We start from the raw sequence: 17091 nt of genomic DNA, 5'->3' as shown, positions 1-17091 counted from the left end.
GATGTAGGAGACAAAGACCCTTCGGAAGCAATCCAAGACTTGTCTATTGGCAAGATTCGCCCAACAGAGGTGAAGGAGAGTACCTCGTCCGTCCAAGTGGAGGCTTCTTCCTTATGACAAGGTGAACCAAGAGTTGACTCGGAGGCATCCACAAGTGGGACACGCCAAGATGGAGAAAACGAGGAAGTACACCAAGATGAACCTCATCAACCTCCTTCTCCACCTCCACAAGAGAATAACAACACCAATAATGAAGAAGGCCAATAGGACGAACAAGATGATGAAGAAGATGTTCCACCCCGACCCAAACAAAAGCTCTCATGAGTTAGAGCAAGAGTTTCAAGAGACCATCCTGTTGAACAAATCTTCAATGATATTCAAACCAGGAGAATCACTCGCTCTAAAACTCGTTTGGCTAATTTCTGTGAACAATATTCATTCATCTCTAGCATTGAACCTACGAAGGTTGAAGAAGTGCTTGATGATCCGGACTAGGTGAACGCTATGCATGAAGAGCTACACAATTTCGAGAGGAACCAAGTGTGGACATTGGTAGAAAAGTCGGACAACAACCAAAATGTCATTGGTATCAAATGGGTGTTTTGGAATAAGCAAGATGAAGATGGACAAGTTGTACGCAACAAGGCCCGTCTCGTCGCCCAAGGATACACTCAAGTCGAAGTTATGGACTATGGTGAGACATATGCCCCCGTTGCTAGACTTGAGTCCATACGCATCTTACTTGCTTATGACAATCATCATGATATCACATTGTATCAAGTGGGCATTAAAAGTGCTTTTCTAAATGGTGAAATTGAGGAGGAAGTTTACGTCAAACAACCTCCCGGCTTTGTTAATCCTAAGAAACCTGACCATGTTTACAAACTTCACAAAGCTCTTTATGGTTTTAAACAAGCTCCTAGAGCATGGTATAAATGCTTGACCAAGTTCCTTATTGAAAAAGGCTTTGAGATTGGAAAGATTGATTCCACTCTTTTTACTAAAAGGGTTAATGGTGAATTATTTGTGTGCCAAATTTATGTTGATGATATCATATTTGGTTCGACTAACCCTCATTTTAGTGAAAAGTTTGGAAGTCTAATGTCGGAGAAGTTTGAGATGTCTATGATGAGTGAACCCAAGTTCTTTCTTGGTTTGCAAATCAAGCAAACTAAGGAGGGTACCTTTGTTTCCCAAACAAATTATACCAAGGACTTATTCAAGAAGTTCAACATGCAAGAAAGCAAAGGTATGAAAACACCCATGCCTACTAGTGGACATCTTCACTTGACTAAGGATGGCAAACCAGTTGACCAAAAGGTCTATCGCTCTATGATTGGTTCATTGTTATATCTATGTGCCTCCCGTCCCGATATTATGCTAAGTGTGTGCATGTGTGCACGATATCAAGCGGCCCCTAAGGAATGTCATCTTAAGGCTATGAAAAGGATAGTGAGATACTTAATTCATACACCAAATTTTGGCATTTGGTATCCTAAGAGGTCTTGTTTTGATCTTGTTGGCTACTCGGACTCGGACTATGCTGGTGACAAGGTTGATAGAAAGTCCACTTTGGGTACTTGTCAATTTATTGGTAGATCTCTTGTGTCTTGGTCCTCCAAGAAACAAAACTCGATATCCTTATCCATCGCCGAAGCGGAATACATTGTCATCGGTTCATGTTGTGCTCAATTACTTTGGATGACCCAAACTCTTACATATTATGGGATATATGTGAAACATGTTCCATTGCTTTGTGATAATGGAAGTGCTATTAAGATGCTCACAATCCCGTGCAACGAACTAAGCATATTTAAGTTCGTCATCATTTCATTCAAGATCATGTTGCTAAAGGAGACATTGATCTTAAGCATGTTCATACCGATAAGAAATTGGCGGATATATTCACCAAACCGCTTGATGAGAAAGTATTTTGCCGTTTGAGAGGTGAATTGAACATCATTGATTACTCAAACTTGGAGTAGAAACTCCATTTGGATGCATGCAAGGCATGAGCATTTGACTAATCCTTGATATTTCTCTTATGATGATGATCATATGTCTTGGATCTATATTTGTACCCTTGCATGTCATCAAACCCTTGTAGGTACTTGGATGAATCCAAATCTATGAGATTGCAACTCACTCACATCTTGATCAATCTGTACATCACCAAGTCTCTACAATATGGTGGTTGAAGACAAGGAAGCATGAATCCTTTCAACATATCCTTTGAGAATCTCGATATATCAAATTTCATTTCGTATCAAACTTCATGCTTGTCATTTTGGATACACAAGTGCTCTTCCTTGCAAGACTAACCCATGTAGGTAGATGAACTCAAACTACAAGCGGTGCTCCCAACTCTTGATGAGTTACACCAACCTTGAGCATCCCACACAAGTTCAACTACATGATCAAGTTCAACACCACCACCCCAAGGTATGTTATTCCATCTTAGAGAAGCTTTACCCCAAGACATGGGTCAAAGCAGCTCAACAAGATGAGAATACATCAAAATGCTTAAACAAAAATGGCAATCCCATTTTGAGCTTAAACGATGAGTATGACCTACGATCAAGTGTTCTCACTTGACTCCTCAGTCAATATACTCTAACATAGGTGACTTTGTCGCCGACCCTCTCTAGATGAAGTTCTCTAGTGTTTTTTTAGTCCTTGCATTTGTGCCTAGCATGTTTCCCTTTCACTTCATCTAGATTTTTTTTCTCTTCTTTTATGTTCTGCATTCCTTGCATCCAATTCATTGCAAATCTTTCAGTTAATTCCCTGTAAATCTTTGTGAGATATTATTTGCCTAGTGAGCTGAGATGACAAAATCTTTCCTCTGTATTGAACTCGGTCTCACCGATTTATACATCCCGGCTAGACCGAACTACAATGCCACATTGTAGATTTTTCATCGGTCCAACCAACAAGGACAAACCCGGTCTGACCGATATACATCATCTATGACACTACCAACTCGGTGTCACCCGATGAGAATAACTCAGAGTCACCGATTTCAATACTGAGAAAACATTTTGCCATTTGCATCCTACATATCTCTTCCAGCTCCACTCGATGATTCTTGTCCTCTACCAGCATCTTAAATTACATGTCGCTTTGTAATGTGAATCAAGGACCAAACCTACTTGACTCATGCTCCAAACCTTTTCTTGGAAATTGATGTCAAAGGGGGAGAGAGAGTACATCAAAGCTTATCACATAAGGGAGAAAGCATGCCTTTAGCTTCTCCAGATGCTTATCAATCATACAGGAGAGAAGTCACATGTCTTTAAGAGGGGAAAGACATGTTAGCATGTGTTATGTTTGTTTTGCTCCTATTTTCTTTTCCCTATCTTCTCCCATTTTCAAATATCAAATTCAGGGGGAGAAAGAGCCCATTTCCAAGGGAAGAAAATCTTGGGATTTCATTGCATATCTTTACTCTTTGGGACATGTCTATATCCAAATAGAGTACTAAGTACTCACTCTCTACATGTCATCCCAACCTTGGTACTCTTGTGGTTTTCTCATCTTGCTTTCCTTAGTAGGTGTTCTTGTGTTATCTAACCTTGTTTTCTCAAGTTTACCTCCTCCAAAGCCAGCTCAAGACCACAAGGTAAGTATATGCATCACACTCATGTGCATGATGATCTCTTGCTGATGTACATACTGTTTGCAAGAAGGACTCATGAACATGAAGGTATATTTCTTGTATCTACATCATTTGCTCTAATGCATATAGCCAAGATACATGTAACTCATTGCTTGCTCTAACATACCTATGCATTCATGCTCTTATATTCTATCTTCACATGATTGCATACATGTAAGGTGAGCCTATGCATGTTACATGTCCTTCCAAAGCTTTACTTGTTATTCCTCATATCTTTATCCAAAGCTTTGATGTATGTTGTCATTAATTACCAAAAAGGGAGAGATTGAAATCACAAGTGCTCCCTGGGTGATTTTGGTAATTAATGACAACATATCTCTTGTTGGACTAATATTTTTATCTAGTATATTTCAGAAAGATCAACAAAGGCGTGGCATGGACAAGAGGATGTGGAACCCCTTCAAGAAGCTAAGGATAGAAGATTGGCAAAATATCAAGGCTCTTCATGTCTATTTTAGTGATCCAAGATCACATTGAGTCCATAGGAAAGCCAATACTATTAAAAGGGGATGGGGTGTTGCTTAATGGCTTGCTTGCTCAAAGTGCTTAGTGATATGCTCCAAAGCCCTCAACCACTTTCTCATTTCCACATATGTCCTAAACCTAAAGTCAAACTCAGCCCCACCGATTTGATCTATCCGGCGCCACTGAGTTCACTTGAGATAGCCACTGCCAGAAACCCTAATCAGTTCGGTCTCACCGAGATGGGCTTGCAAACTCTTTGTTGCTTGTTGCAACTATTTCGGTCTCACCGAAATATGCAGTCGGTCCAACCGAGTTTGCTTGACCAACTCTATGTTTGCTTATTACCAAAATCGGTCCCATCGAGTTTGTGTAGTCGGTCAAACCAAGTTTAGGTTTTACCCTAACCCTAGAACATCAGTCCCACCGAGTTGATCATATCGGTCCCACTAAAAAGCCTAACATTCACATTTTGAACCATATTAGTCTGACCAAGTTTCACTATTTGGTCCCACCGAGTTTGGTTCTTTTGTGTGTAACAGCTAGATTTTGTGTGGAGGCTATAAATACCCCTCCACCCCCTTCTCCATTTAAGAGAGAGCCATCAGAACGTGCCTACACTTCCACTACTCATTTTCTGAGAGAGAACCACCTACTCATGTGTTGAGACCAAGCATTCCAATCCAACCAATCTTGATCTCTAGCCTTCCCCAAGTTGCTTTCCACTCAAATCATCTTTCCACCATATCCAAATCTGTGTGAGAGAGTTGAGTGTTGTGGAGACTATCATTTGAAGCATAAGAGCAAGGATTTCATCATCAAAACACCATTTATTACCTTTCATAGAGTGGTGTGTACTACATTGGTTAGGTGTCACTTGGGAGCCCCCATCAAGATTGTGGAGTTGAACCAAGGAGTTTGTAAGGGCAAGGAGATTGCCTACTTCGTGAAGATCTACCCAAGTGAGGCAAGTCCTTCGTGGGCGATGGCCATGGTGGGATAGACAAGGTTGCTTCTTCGTGGACCCTTCGTGGGTGGAGCCCTCCGTGGACTCGCGCAACCATTACCCTTCATGGGTTGAAGTCTCCATCAACGTGGATGTATGATAGCACCACCTATCGGAACCACGCCAAAAATCTCCGTGTCTCCAATTGCGTTTGCACACTCCAATCCCATCCCTTTACTTTCTTGCAACTTGCATGCTTTACTTTCCACTGCTCATATACTCTTGCCATGCTTGCTTGAAACGTATTGTGAATGTTTAAACTTGTGCTAAAACTCCACCTTAACTTAAAGAACTTAAAAACTGCTACTTTTCTTTGTTGAGGGTCTAATCACCCCCCTCTAGACACCTCTTCTTGATCCTTTCATGGTGCTCAATCTCAGTGATAGAAAGAGACATGACACACATGTATCATTGCTATTAAGGGTAAAAAGATTGGGTTTATTCCTACATGAATAAATCTTGTCTATATCATGTCATCGTTCTTATTACATTACTCCATTTTTTCATGAACTTAATACACTAGATGCATGCTGGATAGCGGTCAATGTGTGGAGTAATAGTAGTAGATCCAGGCAGGAGTCGATCTACTAATCTTGGACGTGATGCCTATATACATGATCATTTCCTTGGAGATCGTCATAATTATTTGCTTTTCTGTCAATTGCCCAACAGTAATTTGTTTACCCAGCATATGCTATTTTCTTGAGAGAAGTCTCTAGTGAAATCTACGGCCCGGGGTCTATTTCCTATCATATTAAATCTAAGAATACCTTGTTGCACTTTTATTTATTTATTTTATGTTGTGTTTTAGTTATATCTATTTATCAAATCTCACATGATTTAATCTATGTTAATACCGTTGAGGGATTGACAACCCCTTCATGCGTTGGTTTACAAGTATTTGTTGTTTGTGTGCAGGTGTTGTTTACATAGTGTTGCTTGCTCCTACTGAATTGATAACCTTGGTTTCATAACTGAGGGAAATACTTACCTTTCCTGTGTTGCATCATCCCCTCCTCTTCGGGGAATTACCAACACAGATACAAGCAATCATCTGCTATGGCCCGATGGGGCGACGTAGCGGCAGCGCGAGGGTAGGTGCAGCCACGAGGAGAACCACGGGTCAACGATGCTACGACCCCATGGGGCGATGCAGGGACAGCCCGATGCTCGATCGATGGAAGGGCGCGCTGTACTCGAGACAATCTTCATAGGACCTGCGGAGGCCCGAACAACAGACATGCCCGATCGGTCGCACGACGTGGGCGGGGCGGACCGCGGCGTGGGCGGGTGATCAATCCAATCGCGCATGAGATCATGGACGCCGCTCGGTGGAGGCGGGGTTGTGGCAAAGTCCGAGCTGAAACCGGTGACGACGGACGGCGTGTGATGACGGGTGGACTAGCGTGTCAGCGTCAGCACCCGGGCGCCCGAGCGGCCAGCCCCGAGGGGCGAACGCAACGCCGTGTGGAGGCGCCCGTACATATGCGGCGGAGGCGGAGGCGGGATGGTGATGCAGGAGTCCCGGTGGAAGTAGGGCGGCGACGACCGGTGGAGGGTGACGGGCGCGTAGAGGCGCAGATGACGACCGTGACGGCCGCCTGCCGCGCAAGGGCATCGGGTCGGAGAAGTGGTCGGCCGGTCGTGCTGGTGTCGGAGTAGAGGTGTGCGGTTAACGACGGCGGCGAGCAACGCAACCCGATTTTAGATTGAAAAACCAAAAAGTTAGACGCTGATCAAAGCGTCCGACGAGAGAGGAAAACCCGGAGCAAGGGCTCGGGAAAAAGACTCTCTAGGGCAGCCGGTTGACATGACCGACAAACAAACCCTAGGTACGGGCAGCGCGACCCTCCGGAGGCGGCGCGTGAGGCGGAAGTGGCGGGCGGCGGCTAGGGTTGGATCGATTAGGCTGATACCATGTTATAAGGGATATGAAGGAATTTGTGGAATCAATGGATGTATTATTACCGAAAAAGAGTATCTCCGCTTTGTATACAAAGCAACCAACCGAGACAACCAACAACAGGTGCTGGGGCGGAAGCAGCACAATCACGCCCAACAGAAATGAAAGAGAAAATACAAGAGAAACAAATGCCGACAACGGCGGATCGACAAAAAACAAAGAAGCCTCGTGGCCGCTGCATTCACCGGAAATCGCCCTCCAAGCTTCGAGCCTCCGAAGCACCGGTACCAATCAACACCTCCAAGAAAGGACGTAACGATGACGACGCTGCTGCCAAGGGTTTCCCCCGGTACGCGGTGAGGAGAGAGGTAGGGTAGCCCCGACGCCCTCCAGGAAGGTCCGGTGGCACCTTGGCCAAGCCAACAGGGATTTCTCCCGATCCCAACCTTCACCTCAGGCACTCCGGAGCTCGCCATCAAACTGACCACCACCCTGTGCCAATCTGATCATGAAGCTTCCCACACTGTCTCACCACGACACTGCGAAGTATGGCCTGCACAATGAAGAATAGGAGCCGGGACTAGGGCAGCAACACCGTCGACACGCGGGAGGGCCCCACCTCCACCGTCGATGATGGTAGCTGACCGGACGCAATAGCAGGAACATATTAGGCCCGTGGCCGCACAGGCCCGGCCGGGATCTCCGAGACCCGTAAAGTTCCCGCCTTCGCGCTGCAGCCGGCACACCGTCGGCACGCCGCCCCTGTCCAAGCCGCTCCCCTGCCTCCCTGCATAGAAAGCCGCCAAGTGGAAGCACCACCACCACGCCCACCGCCGGCCACCACCACCAGGTCACCGGACCGCCACAGGCCGAGCCGCACCACCACCGCATGCCCGCGACGGAGAGAAACCAACGCAGCCGCCGGGAGCCCGAAGCCGGACCCCAGCCGCCTGCCGCCGGCGCCGGTCGGGCTTCGCCCGGCCACGCCCCTGGTGGCGGCGAGGGAGGAGGGAGGAGGAGGGAAGACTCGCGGCGGGAGGATCTGGGAACCCTCTACGGCCGCCTCGTGGGTGACCGCGCGGGAGGATAGGATTGATTTGAAGGACAAGACACCTCTACTAGATATAAGATACGGAATAGAAGACAGATTACAAATGGTAGATTACCAAATACATGTAAATATCTCTCTCTAACAATAACAACACCACTTCCTTTACCAAAAGGGAGAAAAAAGAGAGAAAGAAATGGAATGTTGTTGACAGAAAGTCGTCTTCCCCATCGCCGGCACGCCGAAACGCCCTTCGCTGTCGCCGCCAAGCTCGCTTCGCCCCCTCCTTCCGCCGAACCACGCCTGGAGATCTCCCTCGTGGGCATTCTTTCTCGTCCTCTCTATTGGTAGCGAGTGAAGACCTACCCGGACGCGATTCTTCTTCTTGGTAAGGAAGCCCTATCTTGCTCGGATTGTTCTTCGGCCTTCACTAGCCTTCTCTTCGATTTGACTATTCTATTGCTGCCAGATCTTTCTCCCTGACCCCATTCAGTTGACAGAAGAGCACCCTTCGGCGATTATTAATGAATTTGTTCAGATAGTGACTTGTTTCTTTTGCCTGCTCCTTCTCTGAAACCTGAATCCCACGCATATGTAACTTAGGTCTGATGCACATATGTAACTCTGATGCTCTACTTCAAATTCTTCTTTAGCTCTACTATTTGTTAGTTTGATGCCGTTCAACTGATTAGATCTTTACATCATGTTGCTGGTCGTTTAGGCAGTTTCACTCAAGTATCGAGCTGTGCTCTGACGTAAGAGACTGCAATCTTTTCGAATTTACTGTTGAACTGTGCCGAAGAAACCCAACTCACTGCTTGCACATTAATAGTTATACCAAATCTAGGACGGTCTCAGTTCGCAATATAGGTGATTTTGATTAAAGTGCAATCTGTGTGTTTACGGGCAGATTTGTATCGTTAAGAAGTTCTCAAATGTGTAATCAGTATTGACCGCTCAATAGTTCTTCTGAATTACTTTCTTGCGTTGGATTTCAGGCTGAAGAAGTAGTGCCAAATTCTACATTCGTATTTGGTATTATATAAGACGGATTAGTAGTGGAATGATCCTTTGGGAGAATGGAAGGCAATAACCTGCCACCTGGAAACTTTATGCAAGGAGCAACTTATGGCAGTTCAGACTTGCACCGGAATCCCATGCAAATGCACGGTCCAAGCTCCGGTAATCAGGGCTTCAACCACTCTCAGATACCTGGCAAATTCCCCATGCCTATGAACCAGGTTACAGATTCTGACCACTTGTCGGAATTTCAATTCAGAGGACAAAGGAAGGCTGATCACCACCAGGTCCACCACCACCACTATCACAAGAAGGACTCCATGAGCGATGATGAGGAGCATGGTCTGAACGAGGATACCACTGATAGCCACAGCAGCAAGGGAAAGAAGGGCTCAGCATGGCAGCGGATGAAGTGGACGGATTCAATGGTTAAGCTTTTAATTACTGCAGCGTCCTACACTGGTGAGGATCCAGGAGCTGATTTAGGATGTGGAAGGAGGAACTGTGCAATGGTGCATAAAAAAGGCAAGTGGAAGGCAATATCAAAGGTGATAGGCGAGCGAGGTTGCAATGTGTCACCGCAGCAGTGCGAGGATAAGTTCAATGACCTCAATAAGAGATACAAAAGGCTTACAGATATCCTTGGTCAGGGTACAACTTGCAAGGTTGTGGAGAATCCAGCACTTTTGGATCGCATGGATAATCTCTCTGACAAGTTGAAAGATGACGCAAGGAAGATACTGAGCTCAAGGCACTTATTCTATGAGGAGATGTGCTCCTACCATAATAATAACCGGATTAGTTTGCCTGAAGATCTTCCACTTCAGCGTTCACTGCAGTTTGCTCTTAGGTGCAAAGAGGAAAATGATATGATGAGAGGAGCAAGTGGAGATGCCGATGAAGATGACCAGAGTTCAGACTCTGATTATGAGGAAGATAATGATGAGGACCATCATGTGGCGCATAGCAATAAAGGGGGCTTACCCATGCAAAAGAAGATGCGGTATACAGCGGATCACGAGGATGCAGGTTTTGGGAACTCTTTGAGTGCACACGAATGTAGCCAGAGGTCTAATCCCCATGGCATCGCACTAGATATCAACAAAGTTGTTCCAGATGGAACCAGCTTGGCTTTGACACAGAAGGGCTTAGTATTGCAATCTGCAGAACTTGAAAAACAGTGCTTGAAAATCGAAAATGAGGCACTGGAGCTTGCAGAACAACGCCTCAAGTGGGAACTATCCAGTAAAATTAAGGACAAGGAACTGGAAAGGATGAGGTCAGATAACGAACATATGAAGATTGAGATTAAACGCTTAGAACTGGAGGTAAGGCGCAAAGAGTTAGAGCTTGAACTCAAGCTGAAAGGAAATGTCAATCATTCATGACATATATTTAGGCGGTCAAGATTGGCCTGTAAGATGGTAAGCTAAGAATACTATTCTTGCTTAAGGAGCCTTCTAGTTCACTGGTGCAACCTTTTCCGTTCAGCAAGTCTGGTATTTATATGCTTCTAAGTGGTGTTTGCTCTGGATGATCACTTTATTTCATTTGTTTTTGTATTTTAACCTATAATTTTTTGAAAGTTTGGTAACAGCTTGCAATTTTCGTTCTTGCTTAGGGAGCCTTCTAGTTCTAACTAATGCGCATTAGGAATGTAAATTGGTTGCATCATTAGTATTTAGCAAGGTTCTTTTAAGTGCTAGGTGCTCAGCGAGCGGTGTGCCTCTGCTTAGTGCAATGATAGCTTAAGCGGTGCTTGAGCATTTTGTACGGACATCGACATGAACAAGGGACACCCAGAAATCAAATTTTAAAGCATGTAAGGCCACCTTGCTCTCTGCGCTCTCTCTCTCTCTCTCTCTCTCTCTCTCTCTCTCTCTCCCTCTCCCTCTCCCTCTCCCTCTCCTCTCCCTCTCTCTCTCGCCTAGCCGAACATCCCTTTCCCTCTCTTTTGCCCCCAAATTGGTGCCGCTCCTACCTGCATGTCCTCGCCTAGCCGCCGCTTAGTTTCCACTTAGCTGGCGCCGCACCCCTGAGTGTACACCAAGCGCTTAGGCGCTATGCCTAGGCGTCTGGGCGCTTTTTTCAGTGCTAATCCCAAAAGCGAAGTGGTAGGCCTCTGCTCAGCGCTTAAGCGCGCCTAGGCGTACGCTCAATTTTTTACTGTTTTTAGCAACTGTACTAATGCTTGCTGCCATATGCACAGTATTATATTCGTTTGTCATTTTTTTCTCTTTCTTTCTTTCTTGTTTATGAGCGATTTGTTCAGCCTTAATGCCTGGCATTCTTGGCAATAAAATTATAGTTGCATCCAAAGATGCAGCAGCCAGGAGGCTTGCCTTTCCTTGAAAAAAACATGGCATATTCGTGTGCTCTGTGCATTGGATCACTAATTTGGAAAACTATGGTGGTTGTAATTCATGAATTTTATGGACCATATTTGTTACCGATCAATTGGTTCTTGTTTGTACATTTTGATAAAATTGAAAATAATACATCCATGGTTTTGAAAATATTAGTTATTTGGCAAAATAAATGAAAATTATGGTGCCATAAATAGTATTTGTGCCTGAATCGTGGTAATATCTGTGCGTGCAGTTGACAGTTGATAGCTGGTGACAGATATCTTTATCAACTGGTTAGTTTTAAGAGTACGAATGAGAGCTGCATGCCATTCGAATTAGGATAGAGAAGACAATTACAACACTAACTATGGACTGAATCATACCGCCCAACTAACAGCTCATTAAATACTATCAAGAAGATATTACGTCGTTTACAAGATTGATCAACATCAAGCTGACAAACAAACTATACCTTGTAGTAGCTTTTAGGTGCAATCTTTTGTTGTGTTTTAATGTGGCCTGCAGGCACTTCTGGCATCTCTTCCCCTTTAATGTGGTTCTGTGGTAGGAAATGACCCAAATTTGTTTGAAGTCGCTGGCTATAGCTGGGGTATCGTCCATAATTTATATGCAGTTCATAATCTTCCTTCTGTATATAGTTGAGTAGTTGTTAAACACATATTTATGTTTCAGCATAAGTGTAACGCTGGAGCTTTCTACCTTCCGACACAATTCCTAAGGACTAGAGATTCACTATGTTTTGTTCTAGACCTCGGTTTTGTTGTACTAGGTTGCAAATAAAATGTTTACATTGCATTTAGGGCCACTGAGTGCCCACAAGTCGGACCTGTTGAGCACTACATTAACCTTAGATTCAGTTTACCACACATGGAAGGTCTCCTGGATTTTTCACATTCAGTTCTGTGTGTGCGTGCCTAAGAAAGGTAGATACTTGTTTTGGCTGTGGTGTTATCAAGACATTACTGCCACAATTAAGGGTCAAGGAAAACAAGTACACTGTATTTATTAGGCTATAAGGATGCTCTCGATGCTGTGGTTGCTTCCTGTGCTTACCTTACTTGTTAACTGACATGAAATTATCTTGTGGTCTGATATCATCTCCATTAAGTTAATAAGACTGGTAATGTTTCTGCAGCTCTTAATTTTGAACAACGCTATTGGTTCTTTCAGGTAGCCGATGGCTTCTGATGTTAGCGTAGAATACTGCCAGCAGGTCGCCCGTGCACTTCGCAAGATCTCGTTTTGCAAGAATTGGGTATTTGATGAGGCTTATGATCACCCCTTCAGTTTTTCTGTTTTTATTGCAATACATTCTTTGCTATAGCGGGCTTGTAGCAGTGACTCTGAGTGGTAATTGAGTGGATGGCTTGCGTTTGCTTACAATAGATATCAAATGTAAAGCCCCAAGAGCTCGTTATATGCTGCCAATTGCTGTCGTAAGTTTTATCTGGATTTTGGTAAAACAGGTTCGGATTGTTCATCAAGAATCCAAGTTGTAGTCAAATTAATAATTCGATTCAATTTCAGAGATTGAACTGGAATATCATGCGATCCGATTCAATTTGATTTGCAGCATGTCAGCGTTGAAAACACGGTTATATATGTAACAATGGTATAGTTATTCGGTTGCACCACAAGAGAAACATAAAGATCTTCAAAGCATGATTTTCTGCTCCCTATAACTGCCATGGAAAGAAAGAAAAATTTGATGTGGTAGGACATAATTTAAGTTTCCTTTGGAAAATGCAAAATGATTTCTAGAAAAAAAACATTCATAAAATAAAAAGATCGTGCGTCAAACGAGCAAGTGTGTTGCAAATAGTAAGGCAGCACATATCATGAATATTCTGCTACACATATCATGAATATTCTGCTACAATATCAAGAGTATGCAAACAAAAATGTGAAAAAGGCAACTCTCTATTTATGTCTCCTTTGGTTCCTGTGGCGACCAGACTGTCGGATTTCGGGTTCCGGCAGACCCTTGAGGTTCGAACACTAGGGTGCGCGCGGAGCTTTCGTCTCCTACCTACCTGCACCCCTTCGCCTTGCTAGGATCTAAACTAAGGAATGAACAGCACAAGAGACACAGGGTTCATACTGGTTCGGGCCACCGTTGTGGTGTAATACCCTACTCCAGTGTGTGGTGTGGTAGATTGCCTCTTGGGCTGATGATGATGAACAATACAAGGAAGAACAGCCTCGCGAGGGTCTGTTCTTAGCTGGAGCGATGAACTGCTGGGAGGAGCTCAGTCACCCTTCTCTCTCTCTCTATCTGATCTAAACCCCTCTCTCAAGAGCCTCCTTCTCCGAACCCCTCAGCTCTCTGTCTCTGTGTGTCCATGGGCGTGTGTGTGTGTGTGTGTGTGTGTGTGTGTGTGTCTGTCTGTGTGTCTGTCTGTGTCCGTGTCCCCCTCTTGTGGGTGGCTGATCCTATTTATAGAGGCCCTGATCCTCTTCCCAAATATCGTGCGGGAAGGGAGCCAACAATGGCGGGCTAATTTGAAGGGGGACAACTAGTATCAACTATCCTGACAAAAGTAGTCTTCGCCTGCGCAAAGCTCTGGTGATGACGCCGTCTTGGGCTCCACGGTGACCTCCATCTCGTAGTCCTCCTAGTCTTGGTCTCGTTGCACCGAAATGGCAACCTTTGCCTGATGCCTCGGTACTCCGCGGCTGCGCTTGCCTCCTTTGCACCAAAGAGGAAAGGAGGACACTGCGCGGGCTGGCACCCGCCTGGCGCCCTCGGTTGTCATGGCTTGCGTCACGGGCACCTTGTGAGGTACCCCGCCTTGATCTCTCCGCCTCCTCGTGAGCCAGCCCGACGAGGCCGTGCCTGAGGAAGCTCCGCGTCGTCCGCCCCGCGAGGCTTGGCCCCTCACGAGGGTCTTGGGTTTGTGTTGGTGAAGATGGGCCGCGCTGGGCCCCCCTTTGAGCCACGCCGCAGGCCGTAGGCAGGCAGGTCTGGGGACCCCCGTTCCCAGAACGCCGACAGTAGCCCCCGGGCCCAAGGCACGCCCGAACTTGGCCGTGCAGGAAGGCGGAAGGGCAAGAGCGAAGCACCGCGGGCCCTAACAGCCTGCGGCCTTGGGCGCCGCATGGCGGCTGATTGGACGTGGGCGGCACTGTTCCCCCACGCCCTCCTTATTTTGCGCCATGCTAGGCGGACCCGTAGTTGTACACAGCCGTTCCCCTTTTTGGTTGCTCGAGCGTCCTCCGTCCTTCCTCCGCTCGAACTCTGGTTTCTGTTCTCAACTCAATCTTGAACCTTCCCCCCCCTTCCCATCGCCATGGCTCCGACGAAGAAGGGAAGAGGGAAGAAACCCGTGTCTCCGCCTTGCCCGCCGCCGTTGGTGGCCCCCGCCGAGGGTTTGGGCAAGGTCAGCTTGGCCCTGGCCACCATCTTCAATGAATGCGGGAGGACGACGGCCTGGCCCGCGTCCCACTTCTCCATCGACAGGATAGCCACCGAGGTCCCGTACTTTGCCGACGCCCTGTGGGCGGGTCTGGTTCCTCCCTTTTCCGATTTCTTCAATGCCGTGCTTTCCCACTATCAGATCCACATGATGCATCTGGGTCCTGAATCCATCACCCTCCTTTTGGTCTTCGCCTTTGTTTGCGAGGCCATGATGGGCATCCTTCCTTCGGTCGCCTTGCTGCGCCACTTCTTCTCGCTGCGCCTTGTTGACCCTACCCAATGCTGGGCATGTGTGAGCTTCGTTGCCGCGCCTGAGACGGCGGCCTCTGGGATTGACTTCAAGCTCCCTCCGCCCGCAGCTGGGTTCCGCGAGCGGTGGTTGTATGTGGATGCTGGGGTGCCCAGCCCCCTGCTGTCAGAGCCAACTTTGCCTGCTGTCCCCAATTCAGGCTGGGGCCAGGAGACGCTTGAGAGCCCCCGGCTCGTCTTCGTCTGGCACCGCTTCGCGTTCTTGAGGTCGCTTGGCGCGACAGCGCCCAAGGTGGTGAAGGAGTTCCTGCTACGCCGCGTTGCTCCTCTCCAGCGCCACTCCCGCCGGATGTGGGCCTTCAGCGGGCGCGGTGATCGTATGAGGCTCCAGGAAGAGGACCTGACGCCTAAAGTGCTGAGGACGGCGCTCTTGACCCTGACGGGGGACCCCAACCTTGGCAGTATCCAGCAGGGAGGGGCCTTGCTGTACTTCTGCCAGAGCGGGGGCGATTTTGTGAGGCAGATGCCTATCTTCGATGAGTAGGGGCCGCGCCCCGCCGGCCTTCAGGGGCCTCGCGAGAACCCAGTGGTGGTGACTGTCCTTCCAGTCGGCCAAGGCGACTCTTCCTCAAGTGGCGGAGCAGGGAGGCACGAGGCGCCAGAGGCCGAGGGGGCTCCCGGCGGGGTGACAGCGCCGGTCGAGGCTCGTGAGGAAGCAGTTATCGGGGCCCGTGCCGCCGAGGCTGAGGGTGACAAGCAACTGCCTTTTGCGCCTACGACCGAGGCCACTGAGGCTCCGGCGGCTTCTCTTGGCGAGGCGACTGGCGGCGCACGTCAGGCAGGCGCCCCTGACGCACATCGCCTTGACGCTCCATCTTCGTCACAGGTTGATCCCTGCGCCCGACTCTTAGACCGCTTCCGCGTGGATTTTGAGGCACTCCGGAAGAGAAGGGAGGCCCTGGGCGACGATTACCCGTGTCGCCTGCTGAAGCGTAGGAAGTACTTCGCCACTGACGAGTAAGCCTTCTCCTTTCCCAGCTCCCGATCCTTCTGTTGCTCTTACTGACCATCGCTCCGCAGGCCCCTTCCAGCCGAGCTCGCGTTCGCCCCCTCCATCGTCTTCAAGCGCTCCAAGCGGTGGAGCCCTTGTGGCGAGGGCGATCGACGAGGCGTACCGTCCCGAGGCGTATCGTGGCCCCGCGCACCTCGTGATCCTTCGTGGGCCTTCTCGTGGCATAGCCTGCCTGCCGTGGGCTTCTCGCCTGGTCGTGGACTGCGATTGGTTGAGGCGCTTTCTGCGCTCTTCACCCGGGGACGGGCTGGCCCCCGGCCGGGCTTCTAATGCGGCATGCCTGGCCGTTGCGAGGGTGCCAGCCCCCAGCCCCCAGCCCGGAGGGGGAGTGCTGACTCGCGGCCCCCGACGCTTGCTTGGGGCAGATGATGGTGTGGAAGTCGTGCACGAGCGTGCTCGGGAGCGTCGCGCTCTCCGCCAAGGATTCCTTCGAAGGGCGGCTGACGCGGTAAGCCTGCTTGGAGAGGAGCTTGCCGATGAAGACGCGCGCCTTGAGGCCGAGGGCCTGCGCCTGGCTGCATAGAGGCGCGAGCTGGAGGGCGCCATCGCCCTTGCGCGCCATCAGCGCGATCTTGACGATGCAGAGGCCAAGGCATCGCTGGTGGTCTCTCGGGGGGCCCGATCTCGGGCCGCTGAGGAGGCTCGGGAAGCTGACCGGCAGCGAACGGCGGCGGAGGAGCGGGCTCGGGAGCTCCTGGCCTGGTGCCACTCGCTGGAGGAGCAGGTGGAGCTGCACGAGGCGGCCCTCACGTCGATGAAGGTGGCCTCCGGCGACTTAGCAGAGCTCCAGAAGTGTGAGGAGGTGCTGACGCTGGAAGCCGCCGAACGTACCCGAGAGTACGAGCGTCTGGAGACGAGGGAGCGC

At 48.3% G+C, this 17091-nt stretch overlaps 1 protein-coding gene across 1 annotated transcript; it reads left to right on the top strand.

The window, feature by feature from the left end:
- Positions 1-8242: 8242 nt before the first annotated feature.
- On the top strand, positions 8243-13028 carry LOC119302370. The gene is made up of 3 exons (XM_037579408.1): positions 8243-8486; positions 9097-10542; positions 12658-13028. The coding sequence occupies exon 2, from the start codon at positions 9178-9180 to the stop codon at positions 10504-10506; it is 1329 nt and encodes a 442-aa protein (XP_037435305.1). The 5' UTR covers positions 8243-8486; positions 9097-9177; the 3' UTR covers positions 10507-10542; positions 12658-13028.
- The last annotated feature ends 4063 nt before the right edge of the window (positions 13029-17091 follow it).

Source organism: Triticum dicoccoides, chromosome 5A, assembly GCF_002162155.2.
Source record: "Triticum dicoccoides isolate Atlit2015 ecotype Zavitan chromosome 5A, WEW_v2.0, whole genome shotgun sequence".
NCBI classification, from domain to species: domain Eukaryota; kingdom Viridiplantae; phylum Streptophyta; class Magnoliopsida; order Poales; family Poaceae; genus Triticum; species Triticum dicoccoides.
This window is presented reverse-complemented; position numbering and strand designations above follow the sequence as displayed.